Here is a 21,375-nt window from a genome sequence, read left to right as displayed (position 1 = left end):
TTGCATAAACTACAAGACTTAACTTTATATGCACTTACAGTAAATTCATAATTATACAAGTAATAGCTTTTTCACCCATTTATTGGTGCTTTGTCATATTAATACACAAAAAAGTACGAAATTTATAATGTTTGACATTTTCTTAATTACTCAATAATCATACGACATAATTAGATGAACGAAGAAACAAATAAAAGACAAACCACTAATCTTTCTAATAAGTCTACTTTCATGTTTGTGATCATTATTACTCTTCTATGATATTTTTTTTAAAATTTGGAAATGCAGTGTCTCATATTTTATATAATTAATCAAATACAAATTAAAGATAAAACTAAAGAATTTTCAAAGAGTTTACTGTGAGATTTTCAAAATTTAATAAAAATATAATTATAGTTTGAATGCTTTCACATTCTATTTAATTACTAGATATGTAATTAGAATATAGAATATGCAAATTAATTAATTTCTACTTTTATGTTTATTATCATTATACTACAATAAGTTATGAAAATTAACTAAGTATTTTGTTAATTACATATGTGCACCTTTTGTTTGAATGTATACAAATGTCGGCAGAACATTTTTTTATATAGTAATTACGAGATTACAGAGAATAGAGTTTGTTGAGAGATGGAAACGTCGCGTAACATCAGTTTCATAACAAAGAGCTATCATTCTTTTGTAACGAAAATAATGTACAGTAGAGTTCATGCATATAACCTGGATCAGGGATTCGCGCAAGAATGGGATGATGAAGTGGATGCCCGTTCGTCATCCTGGCTGTGACGCAAAGCACGGGTTATAACAACATGAACAGAACTAAACCGGCTGTGTTATTTTTTTTTTAGAGAAATGCACAGCGTCTCTCTCATATAATAGTTTGTTTAGTATAAATGGCTGCAAAAGGGCGGAGGAGAGGAAAGTCATGATGTATTCACGAAGTTTACAACCCTCTCCGTGCATATTCCGAAGGAGAAGAAGTTTTTATTTCCGCGCGAGCGAGTATCACCCTCGCCCCCAAAACGGCATCAGCATGTCCTTCATCCCCTCAGTGGAATTACCATAAACTGTTCATTGCTCAATTTCATCTCGAAAACTAACTTTGCGTTTCTCCCCCTTCGCTAAATGCGAAACGGCATAACAAGCAGAGGCTGGTAAAAAAAGAATTGAATTACCCGCAATCAGGACGATTGCGTAACGTAACGAACGATTCAGATGTTTACGGAATAACAATTAGAGAACTGATGATGATGTCCCTGCGGATATTTCGTTTTGCTGATCATCCGTTCTTTGGTTTCAGGTCCTCCAGGTCCACCGGGTCCACCGGGAACGCCGGGAAAACGCGGCAGGAAAGGGAAGAAAGGAGACGCAGGAGAAGCGGGACCACCGGTAAGTCACAGATCGCCCGAGCGAATCCACCAAGTTTTTTAGCCGTGTATTTATTGTATACACACAAAATAATTTACTTGCAAACACCAATTGTAAATGAAGGCGACGCCGGCGACGAATTTCTCATTTTGGTTTTCTCTTTTTATTTGCCCTTAGGGTTCGGCTGGGGCGCCGGGCAAGAATGGCTTTCCGGTATTTATTATTATTTTTTTTTTATTTTTATTTTTTTTTATATACACATACTTTCTCTCCCTATTCATTTATTTGCATTATTCACTCAGTAATAATTGTTAGCTTCATTCTCATTTTTGCGAATCAAATTTTTCAAGCCTTTCGCAACAAAAAAAAAATACAATCAACTGATATGTGAATTCATCCAGCTAATAATAATTAGGCCGAACTGAATTTCAGGGCGAAAAGGGTCATAAGGGCGAGAGGGGTTACATGGTAAGATTTTGTTTTGCACACAAGGGATATTTTTGTTGGTTTTTTATATTTTTTTTTTGTAAATGGAAACTAACCGAACCCAGAAAGCCCTTAAACTGACCTCTAAAACCGCAACACAAACAAACAAAAAAAAAAGCAAACAAACGCCTATATTTTGAATTAATGGAACGCTTTTCTAACACCCTGTCACAACCCTGTCGAGTAGTCGTCGTAGCAATCATATCAATCGATTAACAGAAATTAGTCGGGATTTTAACTTCTTTTTTTTCCAATTTTTTTTTTTTTTTGAACTTGAGGATTTTCTTGTTCTCGTTATCTGTTACAGGGATCGACAGGGATGCGCGGATATCCGGGATTTCCGGTTTGTTTAATTTACGAATATTTTTTATTGGTAGATGGCGCGCACAAAATGGTGCGAAACGAACTGTAAATAATAATGAACAAAAAAAAGAAAGAAGCAAGACAAGAAATTAAAAAGAATCTACTAATAAACAAATATTAATAAACTAAACTAACATTATTGAAGCGTGTACCATGTAGAACTTATATAATTAATCTTAATTTTTAATCGGTGTTGGTGTTAATTAATTAATATTGTTGTTGTTGTTTTGTTGTAATTGTGCATTAGTAGAAAACATACGTTTCCTAATTAATATTAGCTAAAAAAAATTGTCATTAACGTGCATTTGGTTTATTTTATTTTTTTTTTTAACTTAAAAAATAAAAACGCATCTTCTTCCTAACTGTACTAACATCCAAAATTATTAATCACACATCAAAAATTATTTTTTTTTCTCATTTTCTATCGCCGTGTCCGTAGTTTCTGTAATAATGTTGTCTTGATTTTTCTTTAGGGGCCTATTGGTTTAGACGGACCCAAAGGAGATCCGGTATGTTATTTAATTATCTTTTACACAATTTATTATCTTCAATTGATAAAAAAAACAATACAAATTAGATTAGGAAACGTATCAAGTTTTACAGATTTTTTTCTTAATTTTATACTTAAAATATAGTTAAAGATCAACAAAGAAACCTCGAAGTAACATTTAGTAAATTTAGTTGATTTCAATGAGAAAATTGTCTTTACTCTTCGAGTATTCTTTGGATGATGATTTAACTGATACATATTACGCAATTTGTTTCGGTTCTTCTGCATTTTTTGGTAATGTTTTTCTCTTTCTCTCTCTGTTCTCAGGGCAAAGCCGGAGATAAGGGTCAAAAGGGTGACGTGGGTAATCCAGGATTCGACGTCTTTTCCGCAGTCAAGGTATTACCAACGATTTATTACTAAATTCCTTCCTTACACTTCTCCTTATATATTTCTCAAACGATTACATCTTTGAGATCTCGAAACAAAATCACCTCTTTCTTTTTCAAAACGCAAATACACATAATTTAATTAGTCTTATACTTACTAGTGTTTCTCTCTTTTTTCGACTACTATACAAAAAAAAAATGCTTCTTTTTTTTACTGCTATCTCTTTTTCTTTCCCGATCAGCAGCCCGGAAGGGTGAGTATTTCGCTTGCGTTTGACAATCTGCACCACTCATTTATCTCATCTGTTGCTGCGATATTGATTCTTCATTTCTTTATTGAATTTATTCTTTTTACAGCTTTTGGACACATAATTTTATCACAAACATCAATATTTAATGTAAATCTAATATTATACAATTTTTCACTTAATTTAACCATATCAGGACGCGTGGCGCATTTATCCGCCATATCCCTTATATAAAACTCTATTACAAATCTCCACATTTAGACATACATTAAATATTGTATAAAACAAAGAGTTTAAATAATTCAGGTATTTTTACTTTACCAATTGAACACTTTCATCAATTATTTGAAAATACGTAAACTAATAAAGTAAAATTTATTGAATACATACAGAAATTCATAATTTTAATGCAATTAGTAAAGCATTAATTACCTGTAAATTTATACTTTTTATTCTTCATTTCTATATTGAATTTATTCTTTTTACAGCTTTTAGACACATAATTTTATCACATACACAAAACATCAATATTTAATGTAAATCTAAATTATAATCTAATATTATATAGTTTTTCACTTAATTTAACTATTTCAGGACGCGCGGCGCATTTATCCGCCATATTACAAATCTCCACATTTAGACATATATTAAATATTGTATAAAACAAAGAGTTATATAATAATTCAGGTATTTTTACTTTACCAATTGAACACTTTCATCAATTATTTGAAAATACGTAAATTAATGAAGTAAAATTTATTGAATACATACATAAATTCAAAATTTTAAAGCAATTTGTAAAGCATTAATTACCTGTAAATTTATATTTTTTTTTCCTCTTCACTTTATTTTAAATCTATCAACTATATCCAATTTGATTTATTTACAAAACATCCTACAAATCGCTTCAATTAAATGCTCTATTTACATTAATTAACAACATCAAATTAATACATTAATTGAAGTTGTTAATTGTTAATAAATATTGCATGCAAATTGAAACATTTCTCCTTAATTAATTAATTAATTATTATTTTCAGCATTGTTTTCTATTTATATTTTGTTTCGTTTAGTTATAGAATTTTATTATACATTTTTTTCTCCCTCTCTCTCACCAATTTCCATATTTCCTTCGTGCATTATTAAATTCATGTTTCTTTATTAAACAACTGTTTCATATCTCGTGCAAACACGCCAACTTGTATTACATATTTCATACGTGCTCTCACATTACAGTTTCCTTCATCCCCACATATTTTTTTTTATACAAATACTTCATTTATTATTCCCTTCCTTATTTGAAAAGTTTTGCAAACAAATTTCATTTAAAATATTTCAACTTAAAATGATTAGTTTCTTATAAACTTCAGTTTTTATTTAAAAAAAATAATAAGTAATTTTTCTTAAAATGATTCATAAAATTCATATATTATCAAATTTGAACAATTTCTTATAAGATTAAGTAAAAAAGATAATTTAAAACATGAAATTTATTAATTATGTAATCATGTTATTATGTTCGAATAATGGAATTTTCTTTATGAAATTAATTGTTTATTGCATTTGCAGTTTGTAGAAGTTATTCGCATTTCAATTAATCGGAATGGGGTAAAAACATTAATGGTTTTTGTCTCGCGTAATTTATGGTCGCAATGAGCATAATTTAGTTGAATTAACTACCGCAGAAACGCAATCACATTTACATTGAAAACAAAAGAAAAATTTGATAATTGAAACAATATTGAAAACAAAATTTTCATTGTTTGAAACCATAAAATTCTTAAATTAATATTATAGTATGAATTCGGAAAATTGAAATGAAGGAAAATGTTTTGAAAAATTAATTAGAAAATTGAAAATCTGTTTGTGGACAACAAGTGGCATCATCTTCACTAGGAATCGTCGAGTCTCGTTCCACTCCTGGGATCAGAATTGAAAGACTTTCGCGAAACTGCAGTAATTAATTAAATTAATTAAAATACTTTTCCACTCCGCTCACGTTGAGGACAACGGCGCCAGAACAAAAATCTAATTTGCGCGCGTTTTAATTAAAAAAAAATTACTACAACTAAAAAATAAATACAACTTTGTAACTAGAATTTCGCGATTCGACATTTTAATTCAATTACTGCTGTTGTTGTTATTCTGCATTTCCAACTGTTATTTATTTATTTCCTTCCTCTGTATCTCTTTCTCTCATTTCGAATTCTTTTTTTTTTGCTCCTCCGGTTTATTCCATTCCAATTTTAGTTGGTGTAATTAACTTGTTGGAGCATTTCATTTCCCGGCGATTTGTTTCCGTTTGTTTTACGTGCGGCCTAATTACAACCATTCCATCTCATACGCCATCTAGCGGAATACACCCAAACCCATTTTTTTTTATTAGTTCGTTTTGTGTTTACAATGTAAATATGTTCATTTTTATCTTTTATCCAGGGTGTGCGTGTGTGTAACTGAGTTTGTTTCAATTATTCATTGCTTTATTCAAAATCTTACTTACCAAGTACTACTTGGCAAGTATCGTGTTAAATCTAAATTATAATCTAATATTATACAGTTTTTCACTTAATTTAAGCATTTGAGGACGCGCGGCTCATTTATCCGCCATATCGTTTACTCAAGAAACTTTGCTTATACAAAATTCTATTGCAAATCTCCACATTTAGGCATACATTAAATATTGTATAAAACAAAAAGTTTAAATAAATCAGGTATTTTTGTTTTACTTTCCCAATTAATTGAATACTTTCATCAATTATTTGAAAATACGTAAATTCATAATTTTAAAGCAATTTGTAAAGCATTAATTTCCTTAAAATCTTACTTACCAAGTACTACTTGGCAAGTATCGTGTTAAATCTAAATTATAATCTAATATTATACAGTTTTTCTTCACTTAATTTATCTATTTGAGGACGCACGGCGCATTTATCCGCCATATTGCTTACCCAAGAAACTTTGCTTATACAAAATTCTATTGCAAAACTCCACATTTAGGCATACATTAAATACTGTATAAAACAAAAAGTTTAAATAAATCAGGTATTTTTGTTTTACTTTCCCAATTAATTGAATATTTTCATCAATTATTTGAAAATACGTAAATTGATAATTTTAAAGCAATTTGTAAAGCATTAATTACCTGTAAATTTATACTTTTTTCTCTTCACTTTATTTTAAATCTATCAACTATATCCAATTTGATTTATTTATAAAACATCCTAAAAATCGCTTCAATTAAATGCACCGAAACCCATTTTTTTTATTAGTTCGTTTTGTATTTACAATGTAAATATATTCATTTTTATCTTTTATCCAGTGTGTGCGTGTGTGTAACTGAGTTTGTTTCAATTATTCAGTGCTTTATTTACTTACCAAGTACTTGACAAGTATCGTGTTATATATACAAGATGTAGCAAGTCTCCATAACTACAGTAGTTCAATTCTCTATAAGTTACTTGACAAATATGGTTACTATAGTTACTTATAAATTAATGTCGTAACTTGACACTTAGTCATTACATATTAAGAATAGAAAGACATGAAAATAAAGTACTGAACATTGATTTTTGTGTGTTTAGAACGTGCATATTTTTACTTTCTGGATGAATCAATGCTGGAATATCAATTTGTTGGTGTTTTTTCAGGGTTTAAAAAGATCTGTGACGACTCTGAGAGGCGGCACTCTTGGATACGCAGAAATTGTCGCCGTGAAGGTGAACTCGAAACGCAACCTTAGCGTTTTACAAAAAAAATCGTTTGCACGTTAAACATATTAGATTTTATAGTTTAAATTTCATTTTTAAAAAATGTATAATTTTACTTTTTGATAGTTGTTTTTGTTTTGACATTACTTTAGTTTTTGTTTTTTTTTTTGTTCGTTTTGTAGGGTTTGCAAGAAAGGGGTCACAATATTTCAGCGGAAACTATCATCACGTTGAAAGTGAGTTTGAAATCATTATAAACATCTCAAACTAATTTAATTTAATAAATTCGCGATTTTTCATTAACAACTTGGACACTTTTCTAGCATTCTGAGTAAGGTTTTTTTTAAGTTGTTGTTGTTGCATGAAGCGTGTTTATTGTTACTTTAATTAATGGTTGTTGTTGTTGTTCTTTTTTGTAATATTCTTTTGGGTGATTTAGGGAGAACCAGGAGAGCCAGGACCGCCGGGACCACCGGGACCTCCGGGTCCTGAAGGACTTCCAGGACACGACGGAAGACAGGGAATTCCCGGGGAGCAGGGTCCGCCTGGCGACAGGGGCGAAGCTGGACCTTTGGGCCCTATTGGACCACCCGGAATCGACGGACTCATGGGGCCTAAGGTAAAAGAGAAATTCCAGCAATCATTTCATGTATTTACCAACAAACAAACAGTTTCTATATATATATTTCTTTTTTTCCCACACACGTATATAAAAACAGTGCATTTTCATACTTTCTCTCGTGTTGATTTATGTAGGGCGATAGGGGACATGTAGGGACGACGGGATCGGCCGGATATCCAGGATTACCGGGACACATGGGTTTGCCTGTACGATTTTATGATTTATAACATTCATTTCTTTCTCTTTCTCCATGAAAATCGTATTCTTTCGACGTTCTCAAAACTAAATTCTTTTCACATTTATTTAGGGAATTCCCGGCAGAAACGGCTCCAAAGGTGAACGTGTAAGTCTACTTTATCTCTGCAAAACACATATCTAAGGTTGATGGATTTAGCACACAATATTAATGGAATTAACAAATTTTCAGGTTTAATTAAATTAATATGTAAAAATTGCATTATTTTTATCCTGCAAGGTGGATGGCATTCGCACAAATAATACCACAATTTCATTTACTTAATCAACTAATAGATTTATCGGTTTTTAGAGCACAACTAATTTCCAGGTTTTAAACTTAATACATGATTTTTACTAATTTAACATTTTCAGGTTTAAACTAATTAATTATTAACGAATCTGCAAACTTCTATTTCAAAAAATGTTACGTTTTAAACGAAATACTTCGCAAAATAAGACAAGGGTCTTTAAATCTAATTAAAAGCCTCTGTGAAACATATACAAAAATTTAACTGGCAGATAAAGATCGTTGTGAATCCTCGTCATTTCGAAGAGACGGCCAGACTTTCGTACCACACGCTGCGTTTCTTTCCTCTTCATTTTATTCCGTGTCATTGGTTTTAATAATTACAGCTCATTCCTCGCTGCGGTTTTCCTTCTCCCATCTTTTTGTTTCTTCTGTAATTTTCTTGTTGCTCTCATTGGTTTTTTCATAATTATGGTCACGGTTTCGTTTCCCATTTCAACGTTTTAACACCCATACTATTTTGTACGAGTTTACTACCGTAATTGAATTAAAACCGCTCGTAAAACTGCTGTCTTTTATTTCATTTTATTTCTCATTTATTTTCCCCACCAAACTCGACTTATTTTAAACTTTTATTTCATTATTTCAACTTTTAGCAAAATAAAAATTATCTGAAATAATACAGAAAAATTTACAAAAACTTCTTGTCTCATCATTTTGATTAGAAAAGTTTGTGATTAAATTGAAGTTTGTGGTTCGTTTAATTACAGGTTTATATTTACTTCTTTTTTCTTGCGGTGTTGGTGTATAATAATGTAGTTTTCGTCTCGTAACGAATGTGTGATGAATATGGAAAGAGCGAATCGTTTTGTAAAACATACCATTCTTTGATATTTCCAGGGCGACAGAGGCGACAAAGGCGAACGAGGACTGACGACGACGCTCAACGGAGATCAATTCCCAGCAGGAATGCTCGAAGGACCGCCAGGACCTCCAGGTCCACCCGGTAACTATTTATTCATTATTCAATCGATGCAAATCCATTTTTGTGAAATTAACTAAAAAACCTAATTAATACATTAATCAAAAAGAAATAAGATAAAAAAAAAGAAATTGCATCATTTACTAAACGAGTTGGTTTCCGAGGTGAAAAAGGTGAGCCCGGTCCGGTCGGACCTCCTGGTTTACCTGGTGAAAAGGGTGCCCGTGGAAGACGAGGCAAACGGGTAACGTACCACAAACTTTTTGTACCCAAAAGCGATGATATTATTATTGTCCATGTCTCTTTCTCTCGAAATATGTGAAATGTTCATTACAAAAAAAAAAGAAACGGGGAAAAAGGAACCACACCTTTCTCATTGCATAGCTTTACATTTATTTTGTTTGTTCTTGTCGTCTGTTCTTGCATGGTATTATAAATTGCATTACTAGCCGCACGTCGCATGTTTTAAATTTTACAAAAAATGAAAATCTCTTCAGTTTAATTATGTGTTAATATTTAGTTTATGCGTAATAATACACCCACGCACACGGCGTAGATTAATTCCTTAGTCTTAAGTATATATATTTTTTTTTTAATTTAATGTAAATTAATTCACCAGCGTTTGTAATTTATTTATTTATTTGATCACCTGTAATTATTACATGTTTATTATTCTTTGTAGCCGCTACACTAGTACTACCACTACCACTACTACTACTACTACTACTACTACTACCTAGCACAAGACACACCTATTAACATATCTAATTTAATCTGTCGACCACAGCTAACTTTGTGTTTTCTGTGTGTGTGTGTTGTTTTTTTTTTAATATACATAAATCTGTTTCTGAACGGCAACAGATGCTTATTTACATTTACCATTCGTAAGTATGTTTCTTTATATTTTTTTATTTAAATTTATCTTCGTTTAATTAATATTAACTTTTAATTAATAATATTTTATTTTGTGTCCTGTTTTCTTTACTTTTTTTTTTAATTGCCTTTTTCGTTTTTCAAACTATCTCTTCAATTCGACAATTTGTTATTTAATTTACACGTTTCCACACGCAAGAGCGTCATTAAAGTGGGATAGATCATGCGATATTAGTTGACTCCCATTAAATTCCTCCAGTTCTCATTTCAATCATTCTCTTTCGTTTTCTACGATTTTGTTTATTTATTTATTTATTTTCTTTTGTTTTGTTGTTACAGATGTGTTGTTTATTATAGTTCGTGGATATAATCATTCCGTGAATCGTTTTATGGTTGTTTGACTTAAGTTATTTGCGTCTGATTTATTACGAGTAAACAATCCATTAAGCAATTTTAATTAGATATTAACCTACTTATATCAAAAGCAATGATTATTCTTAATCATTAAGCGTTGACAATTAATTAAGTACTAAATTATTAATAATTCGAAGAATTCAACAGTAAAACAACATTTTTTATTAAACATTTCTACATTCTTATATTACAAACATATTTTTGCAAATTATATAATATTAGGAAATTATATTCAAAATGTTTCCTTTATAGCAATTTTTTTAAGTAATAAAATTTCTAAAAGTAAAAATTTCACCAAAAAACACTAAAAAAAGTACAAAATAAGTGATTTTATAATAATTATTTTTACATAAAATTATGTAAACGCACTGATTTATATTGTTAATGCAAAAAGAAATTGAAGAAAATGTAAGATTCTTGAGATATCTCTATTTAGGAAAGAGATATCAACGTTGTGTCAAGCGACGAACCCGAAATGAAAAATTTTGAAATCTTTCCAAAATCAATTAGTTTTTTTCTTTATTTCGAATCTAATTTTTATAAAATGATTGATTTATTACAGATACTTGAAATTATTATTAATATAACAAAATTTTTCATTATTGTTTATTTTTTATTCTAATTATATTTATTTTATTAGATAATACATAAAGAAAAATTGTAATCATTTTAAATAATTAATTTTTGTAATGTAGAAATTTTATAGTAGAAAACCATAAAACGATTTTTGTATTTTATTACATAAGTAAATTTTGTGAAGTAGTTTAGAAAAATTCGTTGTAGAGTAAAAAAGCATGTGTCAGTAAATGTAGGGGAATTTGGTGATAGGTTTTCGTGTGAAAATAACAAACAAACAAAGAAACAAAATGAATCAGAAAAAAAAATGTGTAAGCTGTGACAATGTGTGTCTGAGTGTGGTTTCGTTCTGAATGGGCAAAAAGGTTTGGATACGTCTCGATTACCTGAGGTTAAAGGTGAACCAGGTGCGAAAAGGTCCCAGGTACACAAATAAACAATCGAAAAGTAAAATTTCATTAAAAAAAAAGCCCCGAACACACCAGATACACCAGTCGGTTCACTTCCTGCTCTTCGATTTCCACCTGCTCTAATTTTTCACACTTTTCTGTACATCCGTTTTTTTGTTTTTGGTTTTTCTCTATTAAAGGACCGAAGGGCGATTCTGGAATCGCCGGACCCGTGGGAGAGGCCGGAACCAACGGTGAGGCCGGTCCACAAGGACCTCCAGGACTTCCGGTAAGTCTACACAACAATTTCAATCATCCGCAGATTGTTAAAGTGTATCTACACCATAGTGAAAATCGTAGCGCTCGATAAGTAATTAAGATTTTCTTTATAATTACTTTTTCTTAATTTATCGTGAGACGTCGCTTTACCACCTAAGATTTTAATCATCCATAATGCTGCAGTTCGTTACTTTAAGGTTTCGGTTGCAGCGAAGGATTCATTTTATACTGAAGTTTATGATGCAGTTTGTTCGTTTGTTTCATCTTGAAATAAATTAGATTACGTTTAATATTACCTTTTTAATGGGGATCCTCTCAGATGGCATAAACTAAACTTAATCACTGTTTATTCAAGAAGAAACAGAACTTTATGCTCTAAAAAGCCATAAAATTTTAGAGATTTTTCAATTTTATTCTCTTTATATCTTTATGAGTTTAAAATCTTTATTATACATATTTATTTTACGTCTCTTTAATTAAATATTAATTATATTTTTAATTACATAATTACATTCATCGAAGTAGCTTAAATTATATTAATATTTCTCTTCTCTGAACTTTAGTAAATAAAGAAATTTATAAATATTTTCAAATGTTAAAATATTAACAGTTTCTTAATAAGATGTACAGAATTAATTAATGAAAGTAGAAAGAAAAGTTATTTTATCACGCTTTGCAATTAGTAAATAAATATTTAATGAATGCGGAAGGAAGTTAATGTAAACTTTAAATTGCTTCTGGGTTTTTACCATTTGGGTTGTTTTTCCCATCTCCGTGAAGCAACAATAACATTTTCTGTTTATCTTTTAGGGTCTGTTAGGTCCGAAAGGTGAGAAAGGCGATTACGGTGATATAGGACCTCCGGGTCTGATGGGTCCACCAGGACTACCTGGTCCGCCCGGATATCCGGGCCAGAAGGGAGAAAAGGGCGAGAAAGGCGAATCGGTAAGGAAGAACAACGACAAAAAAAAAATTTGCTTGCAATTGCATTTTCTCACATTTCGAATGCCTAACGTTTTATCATTTATAATTTTTCTTTTTTCAAATTCTATTTATTTCCCTCCCCCCGGCACGTGTTTTCTTCTTGGAGCAGAAATACAAAAAGCTGCGAAGGCGACAGGTAATCATCAATTCTATACTAATTCCACTATTTTAAACTACACAATTTCGATTTGTACACTCCGCACTTTGATGAATATATAACAAGATAAACACACACCCATCTGCTTGATGGAGACTGGGAGTGTTTGGATTTTATGCTTTTTTTATATTTCTCACGCTGTTCCAGGGAGACGGGACTGGAGAGATGATCGGTGGAGGAGGCGGCGGTGGCGGAGGCGGCGAAGTTGTAAGTCTCAACGCATTCATTTAAACTCTCATTCGTCGCTTGATTACTTTACCTTCTTTTCTTTTGTGGTAGATCGTCGGTCCTCCAGGTCCTCCAGGACCTCCGGGAGTGCCGGGTTTGCAAGGGCCTCCCGGTATTAAGGGTGACAGAGGGATGGACGGCATCAAAGGGGAGCCGGTAAGGATTGAATTAAATGACTTGATTGTTTGTTCTAACTTAACTTCTTCTCTGGGGACTCGTTTCTCTTTCTGTTTTTTTTTTCTCTCGTAGGGCGAGAAGGGCACTAAGGGGGATCCCGGACCGATGGGCTTACCTGTAAGTGTGTTTACGATCAACATTTCATTCTTGCTCTCTGTTGTTTTCTTCGAGTGCGCCACCACTTAAGAAAGGGCCAATTTACTGAATCAACAACACACAACTCTGATGCTTCTTCAGCGTCTCCTATGACTTTGGTATTAATGGTATCTCTGCGCCAAAAGCAAACATAACAACAGAACGAAGAGAGATAACATTCGCTTAATGAAAAAACTACAAACTGTGTATACATTTCAACAACAAATAACGTGCACGTTCTCAAAACACAATTTCTACATATAAAAATAAGTTAAGATTGAAAAACCTCTCCTAACATAAACTAATAAAGAAAATATAATTGCAAAAGACATTTAAAACGCAGATAGAAATCAAATAACGGACTGTTAAAAACAAAACGAAATCAAGACGAATTGCAACTCAAGGCTACTACCATTATTATTAACTCCTCTACTCTTCTCTTTTGGTCGTCGACGTCGTCGTCATCGATAAAACAAATTGAACATAAATTTTAATTATACGCCCGGCCATTAAGCAGATTGCAATCAATTTTATTATTGAAATGCGTTTCTTACACTCCCTCTCTCTCTTTCTCTTCGACCGGACCCACCTTCTTTCATCCTCAACCACCATAAATGCAAATGGTATCACATTTTGCGAATTAATAACGGCTCGAGCAATAAATCTCAATCACTCTCACGGGACGAATTTCTCTTAGAATAGGGAAGAAAATAATATTAAAAAAAAACCGGAGAGAAGCGATCATATACATATTGAATTATCGCTGTGAAACATCACCGACACGAAAATAGATTGCTTTATGCAAATCGAATCCTCGACGGACTCGATCGCATCATGTCCAATATAATTGAGGTATTCAATTAATGCCGCAATGTTCGGTCGTTTTTATTACACCCAATACGAAATTAAATTTATTTAATACAAATTTAACACGCGTTCATATTTTATTTAATTACTCGGCAATCGCTTATAGTACCAATATTATTTAATATTTTGTTCGTTTTAATGGGGATCCTCTCAGATGGCATAAACTAAACTTAATCACTGTTTATTCAAGAAGAAACAGAACTTTATGCTCTAAAAAGCCATAAACTTTCATTTATCGAAGAGATTTTTTAATTTTATTCTCTTTATGAGTTTAAAATCTTTATTATACATATTTATTTTACGTCTCTTTAATTAAATATTAATTACATAATTACATTCATCTAAGTAGCTTAAATTATATTAATATTTCTCTTCTCTGAACTTTAACAAATAAAGAAATTTATAAATATTTTCAAATGTTAAAATATTAACAGTTTCATGCCGCAATGTTCGGTCGTTTTTATTACTCCCAATACGAAATTAAATTTATTTAATACAAATTTAACACGTCTTCATATTTTATTTAATTACTCAGCAATCGCTTATAGTACCAATATTGTTTAATACGCAAATTAAAGAAGAAACTATAGCCTTTCAAATGATTCTACTGCCAGATTTGTGGTGTTTACCGTTTTCTTAATATAGGCTGACAAATTTCAGTAATCAAATATTGTATTTTCATATCATATCTGAACGTTTTATCTAATTACTCAATAACTAAACATGCTAATTAACTTAATTAAGATGGATTTTGAAGAAAAAACTATGATCTTTTCAATGCTGTTTATGTAATTTTTTTTTTGATTGATTTTTTTGTTGTTTAGGGTCCGATGGGTTTGAGAGGCGAGAGCGGAAGGACCGGCGATTATGGGAAGCCAGGTCCCATGGTAAGGAAACATCTCTATAACTAAAGACTTCTTTAGTAGAAAAAAAGTACTGAATATATATTGAAAAATATATATGTTAAAGTACATTATATAAAAAAAAAAGCACCGTTAACCGAACAATGCAGTGATTTAACCCAACGCAAAGAATTCGTTTTGATTGACACCAGAATGTCTGCGAGAAGCAACAAATTTGATTAACTAAAGAGCTTGCACAACTAAAACCAAAATATTAAAAGAAAAAAACACGAGGAGAAGCAGTTACTTCCATTGGATTGTTACGTTTAACAGAGCAAAAAAACTGAAATTTCGACATATTAACACAAGGTTTTATCCTTTTCTTTCTTCTTTCTCTCTCTCTATCTATCTCACACAAACAAAAAAACAAACAAACACTCTTTAACAAATGTTGAACGAATTTGCGAACGGTTTAGGAGGACCTAGGCTGGTGATTTCGCTCGACGACCGGAGCGACCTAAGTTTTAGAGTTATGTTTAGTTACGAAGGACAGTTTTTGCCGTGTGCGTGCGCGTTGTTTTAGCCAAGGAGGAGGACGAAACTTGACGAGGTTTGCTGCTCTTGTCCGCGATTTTAAAACACCGTCCGTTATAAAGAAAAGCCACAAACAGTCCTCTACAGCTTCCTCCTTCCTCAGATCTTAAGCGCATCCCGATCTTTGTTAACTGCAAATGTTTGTGGAAGTAAAAAAAAATTGATATTCTAAAATTGTAATAAGTGATATATATAAACGACGTACTTGCGCGCCCTCCAACGGAACGCGCACACATCTCAAATAATAACACTTATGCAACCACGATATCTCATTGATCCGTTTCCTTGGAGACCGCGCAAAGTATTCAATTTTTTTTTTAATTATATATAAATATTTAAGATAATACGCTGTAATTTATATTGCTATAAGACGTTGTTTTTTTTCTTTCTTTTAATTAAATTAATCTTTTTTTTTAATTTATTTTAAAGAAACAAGAAAAAAGAAACTATTCCATTTGTAGAAATCGCCAAAAAAAAAAAATTACAAGATTAATAATAACAAGTTATATATATAAAAAATTAATTAAATAATAATAATTTTCGTCCATCATAGGTGTACTTAAAAAGCAAACTGTATGAGATGTGTCAATTTAAGGATGTATTTAATTTAGTGATTAGTGAGGATGACGATGATTTTTGTTTGTTTTCAGAGCCGAGGGAAGAATAAACAACCATTTTTTATATGAATATATTTGCCATTATAAATATATATATATACATATTGTAATTTATTGATTCGACATTTTGTAATTTGATTATTAAGTAAAAAAAAAGAAGAAAGAGAAAACCCATTTGTTTTGTGTAAAGTTATATAAAAAATTTTTCTTTTGTTTGTTCACGATATGCAGATTATATAAGAAAAATTATATAAAAAAAATAATAATAATTAATAACTATATGAAAATGTAATTGTAATATATATTATGAATGTTGAGACGACTCCTTTTTCTTTTTTAGGTGTTTTATATATACATAAATTTAACAAACATGTTTAGTTTTTAGCGTGAGAAAAAAACAAAACAAAAGAAAACAAAACGGAGCATTGTATTGTGTAATGCGATTATGTGACTGATTCTTCTTTAGCTAGATGATGGATAAAATATTGTATAAATTGAAAACAGAATGAAAATCCGAATGTTCATCTCAAAGCTTGATGTAATTATATATAAATGATTGTAAGATCGGATCATAGTGGAAAATACGAGAAACACACACAGAAAAAAAAAAACTTAAGAATAATAATAATAAATCTATATATATATGACGAAATAATGACATGTACGAGAAGAGAAATAAATGTTTGTGCATGTGCTGTAATTATTTAAATACTTGCTTGATTTTTTTTTAATTTTATTTTATTTTTATTTCATTCATCTCACGTTTGTGACATGCGACATGAGCATCCCCCCTACATTTCCTCGATTTGTTTATTGTTCTTCTCATCCAGAGAATCCAGCATGCGTCTGCCTGCATCCATTCGTTTATTTATTTCCACAATTGTTTATTTTTTGGTTTCTATTATTTTTTTATATTTTTCCGCAGGGACCTCCCGGCTTAGATGGAATGAAAGTAAGTAGACTTTAAGAGAAAAAAAAAAAAGACATAACAAACACTTGATGATTTTGTTATGTTACATTCTTCATCATATTCCTCTTCGTTTCGTATATTTTTTTTGTTACTTCCGAGGGTTGTGTTTTCTTTCCTTTTCTTCCTTTTTTTTTGTTGTCATCTCGTTTTATTCACTTTAGGGCGCCCAAGGAGAACCAGGGAACAAAGGGGAACGAGGCGATCCCGGTTTGCCAGTAAGTTAAACATGTTCAAACTTTTATAACAACGATCGACTTTGCAACAGCAATAAGAGAAAATCGAGACAATTTTTACTAATTTAAAACTACTTGAATCTTGTGATTAAAATTAATCAAAATATCAAAAGTATAATTATAAACTAATTATTTCTTAATTGTATATTACTTTCTAAAGATGTTAGTATTAAAAAAAACATAACATTAAGATTCTGATGTTACTAATTGAATATATAATTAAATAAGTAAATGATCTGTTTGGGATTTAGCAAAAGGCTATTATTAACTTATTCTCGCGTCGTACAAAATGCATTTGGGACGGTTTCCAAAGAGCTGAGTTTCATCAACAGGTAGGAGCATGTGAAGATGGTCCATTTACCTGGATGAAAGAGGCTGTATTCATACAAAAGCAGGATGCACCTCTCGTCTGTTTTTATACGTTTGTCGTGCATAGAACTATATCTGGCGTTGGTGCTAATGCTCGTCCTTTTCATCATGAAGCGAATTTTCGGTCAAAGATCAACCAAATTACCTGAGTTATGTATTTAGTTTGTGCGCGAAGATTTAACAAAATCCGGAAAGCTTCGAAAGCTCAAACTTGCGAGTTCTTCATTAAATTTGATGAAGAAGTTAAAAGCCTAATATGCACATGCAGATCTTAATGGTTTCATATTAGAGAATTATTTTAACTAAAGCTTTGGAAACTTAATTTTCATTTACTTACATAATTTTAATCAAATGAATGAAATTCAACTCAAACTCAATTTTTTTCTTGTTGTATTTTGTGTGTTTGCTGCAGTGTCGATTGTGAATATTGAATGCAAATGTGGTTATTACCAATTCAGTACTAACGATGATTCATTTTAGGGCACGGACGGTATTCCAGGACAAGAGGTACAAATACAAAACATTTTTTACTTTCACCGCAGTTCTCATGCAACTTGAGATGCTTTGGCCACCGTCGCACGCTTCAAAACAAAAACACCAAAAATATTTAAAGAAGAAATTCCTTCATAATAATAATTAACTTGAGTGCACTTTTATAGGGTCCAAAAGGTGACAAAGGGTACAAAGGAGACGCAGTAAGTACTTGAAGCTAAACTGTGATGTGTTGGGTTAATTTCTGTTTCTTTGTCGGTGTTTTTTTTTTAGGGTCCGTTAGGGAAGAGAGGCCGAAAGGGCGATAAGGGAGATAAGGGAGATCAGGGCGTTCCTGGGTTAGATGCTCCGTGTCCCTTGGGATCTGACGGTCTGCCGTTGCCGGGTTGCGGATGGCGACCACCGAAGGTACGATCCATTATTCAGCAGCTCATCCCGCATCTCCATATCCCAAAACTAAAACAATGAGTTTCTTTTTGGTTTGGCTCTAATCCCCGCGATTTCAGGAGGTCATGCAGCCGTCTCCACCGTCCACTTACCATCATCACGACTTCGAGGCTGAAGACCCGATGGAAGAGAACCAGGAAGGGGATTACGAAGAGGGAGAGGATGATTACGAAGAGTATCCGGAACAGATGAACTCCGCTCTGCCTGTGTCCGCTTCGGCCATCTAACAAAGACAAGAATTAAAGCAAAAGCATATCCAAATAACTCAACTCACCCACTTAGGTTTTATTAATGTGATAGAACACTAATCGGTAACAATCAATAAAATATATTATGCAACTACAGCTACAACTAAACTTCACATTTCAGACTACTTTATAAGGCAACTTACCCCTCGCTCCACGTATAAACATACAAATATATCATCACAAAGCAAACATCAGGACCAAAACTAAAGTACTTACAGTGAAGTGAAAGTATGTGAACGTGTAAATATCATACGAGTCTACTGCCCCCATCTGAGTTTTAAGTACAGTTTTTTTTTTAGGATATTGCTCATATTTATCGAGTTCCTCGTCAACACTTTGCTTGTTTTGTTTCCTCATCTTTGTGAAAGTTTATAAAAAAAAATCATTTGTTTTTTTTTGTACAAATCCCTATTTGTTTAAGTTAATTTTCATAACATTGTTTTTTTCTTTCTGTTAAATTGTATAAATTAAGCAAAATTTTAGCGCATAAATAATTTACGTTTTAAGTTTAAGTTAGTGAAGACAATATCAACTTTCATACTTCCTAGATATTTATAAATTTTAGGTCTTAACTTTGAAATCAGAACATTTTTACACAAGAATTTGAAAGAGTGTTTCTTTTTTTTTACGTAAGCAATAAATCAATCAAGACTTAAACCCGATGGTTACTTTATTTTGCTAATTAAAATAAATATAATGTTACGTAAGATACGTTTGCTTTTTTTAAATTCTAAACTGTGCACACTTTTTTTTTAGATAAAAGTTTTTAGGTAATTCGTTACAGTCTGTATCTTTATATATACTCCAATGTCCAATAAATTCCAACCTACGTGCTCACACATTAATTTTAATTTTGTTACATCTTAATTACAGCCAAACGGATGAAACCACAGTAATAATCGAATACACTTTGTATAAAAAAAAATCAACTTTGTTATCTATTTAAAGTTTCCGAGAAAATCAATAAAACTTTGATTTTTTTAAAGTTAATATTTCATTACTTCATATTTTTAACGCAATTACAGCCTTAAAGCCACAACAATATTTAAATACAATTAATAGTTATTATTCTCCAATAATATGGAAGACACAGCCAAATGGATGAAACCACAGCAATAAATAAATACTCGTTTTATATCCCATAATTATGAAATTTCACATTTGGCGATTTAATTAACAGTACAGGTTTAACAGTGTTAATTTAAAAAAAACTTGAGGATATTGGAAAAAATCGATAAATTAACAGTTATTGTCGTATTTATTTAAAAATCTGTATGTAAATTGCTAAATAATGATGCTTCATCTTAGCTTTGCTACTAAAATCATTAATATTCGTCAATTAATAAAAAAATTATTAAGCAAAAGTTTGTTAAGTAATTATGAAGATGCCTTTATAGCTACAAACCTATATTTAAGCTCATTTTAATCTGTGTATGTTAAAGATTAACATCCATATTCAAAAATCTTCTGGGAGTTGCTGTATACGAAAATACAGACCATTTTCGAAGACGTTATTTTATCATGTCATTAGTAAAATGCAAAAGTTTGTTAATTAATAATGAATATGCCGTTGCAGCTACATACCTATATTTATGCTCAATTTAATCTGTGTATATTCAAGGTTAAAATCCATATCCAACATTCTTCTGGGAGTTTTTGTATACGAAAATACACGCCATTTTCGAAGACGTTATTTTACCATATGTCATTAATAAAATGCGAAAGTTTGTTAATTAATTATGAAGACGCTGTTACAGCTACAAACCTATATTTATACTCATTTTAATCTGTATATATTCAAGATCAACATGCATATCTAAAATTCTTCTGGGAGCCAGTGTTTAATAAAATACATGTAATTTTTATGACACTATTTTCTAACTTGTTCATAAAAGTATAATGTATGATTGGTTGCCAGCATTTTAGGCGTCAAAAGAATATTTCGTTTTTTGTGGTAGCTAGCGACATCTGTTGGCAATATAACAAAGGTTGTAGTTCAGGCATTTTGGCGCTGTACAAAACCCACTTCCTAAAAAGCGTATTAATTTATATAAACCAACTTGTTACAAGAACGATTAAACGAGTTTAATATTATTACATCAATTTAATAAGTTATACACTAATTAATTTTCGAGTTAGATGCGTTTAAATTTTGACATACAGAGCCACCTGTTGGAATTTTCAGGAACTATAATTTGAATTAAGTTGCGAAGGGCCGAATACTGTACTAGTAAATTTCGAATACTTTTATTAGATTTGGTCTTTATTCTGCAATGTTCCTAATGTAAACTTTATGAAGAACTCGCTTGTTTCCTTTTGCTATGCGTTTGTATGGCAAACTG

The 21,375-nt window shown here is 31.2% G+C and overlaps 1 protein-coding gene across 7 annotated transcripts; it reads left to right on the top strand.

Moving 5' to 3' along the window:
* The first annotated feature begins 1,306 nt into the window (after window positions 1-1,306).
* On the top strand, window positions 1,307-19,437 carry LOC108560339 (collagen alpha chain CG42342). 7 transcript variants are annotated; one of them, XM_017917841.1, is made up of 24 exons: window positions 1,809-1,839; window positions 2,165-2,200; window positions 2,694-2,729; window positions 3,038-3,109; window positions 3,345-3,353; window positions 6,995-7,063; window positions 7,494-7,673; window positions 7,811-7,882; window positions 7,984-8,019; window positions 9,061-9,166; window positions 11,595-11,683; window positions 12,484-12,618; window positions 12,767-12,793; window positions 12,956-13,021; window positions 13,094-13,198; window positions 13,292-13,336; window positions 15,046-15,108; window positions 17,200-17,226; window positions 17,406-17,459; window positions 18,327-18,353; window positions 18,506-18,541; window positions 18,612-18,746; window positions 18,845-19,096; window positions 19,155-19,437. In XM_017917841.1, exons 1-23 carry the CDS (start codon window positions 1,837-1,839, stop codon window positions 19,010-19,012), a joined length of 1,596 nt encoding a protein of 531 aa, XP_017773330.1. In that variant the 5' UTR covers window positions 1,809-1,836; the 3' UTR covers window positions 19,013-19,096; window positions 19,155-19,437. The 7 variants fall into 7 exon arrangements, with proteins under 7 accessions (XP_017773335.1, XP_017773337.1, XP_017773330.1 ...); XM_017917842.1 differs by having other exon boundaries at window positions 3,342-3,353; window positions 12,962-13,021; XM_017917846.1 differs by lacking the exons at window positions 1,809-1,839; window positions 2,165-2,200 and adding an exon at window positions 1,307-1,392 and having other exon boundaries at window positions 3,342-3,353.
* Window positions 19,438-21,375: the final 1,938 nt, after the last annotated feature.

This window comes from Nicrophorus vespilloides, unplaced genomic scaffold, assembly GCF_001412225.1.
Source record: "Nicrophorus vespilloides isolate i.1.1-1 unplaced genomic scaffold, Nicve_v1.0, whole genome shotgun sequence".
In the NCBI taxonomy this organism is placed as follows: domain Eukaryota; kingdom Metazoa; phylum Arthropoda; class Insecta; order Coleoptera; family Silphidae; genus Nicrophorus; species Nicrophorus vespilloides.
Note: the sequence above shows the minus strand (reverse complement) of the source record. Positions and strands in the feature narration are given on the sequence as shown.

Coding starts and splice junctions, on each gene's coding strand:
- LOC108560339 (XM_017917841.1), top strand. Junction 2,201..2,693: donor GCGGATATCCGGGATTTCCG/GTTTGTTTAATT, acceptor ATTTTTCTTTAG/GGGCCTATTGGTTTAGACGG. Junction 17,227..17,405: donor CCGGCTTAGATGGAATGAAA/GTAAGTAGACTT, acceptor TATTCACTTTAG/GGCGCCCAAGGAGAACCAGG.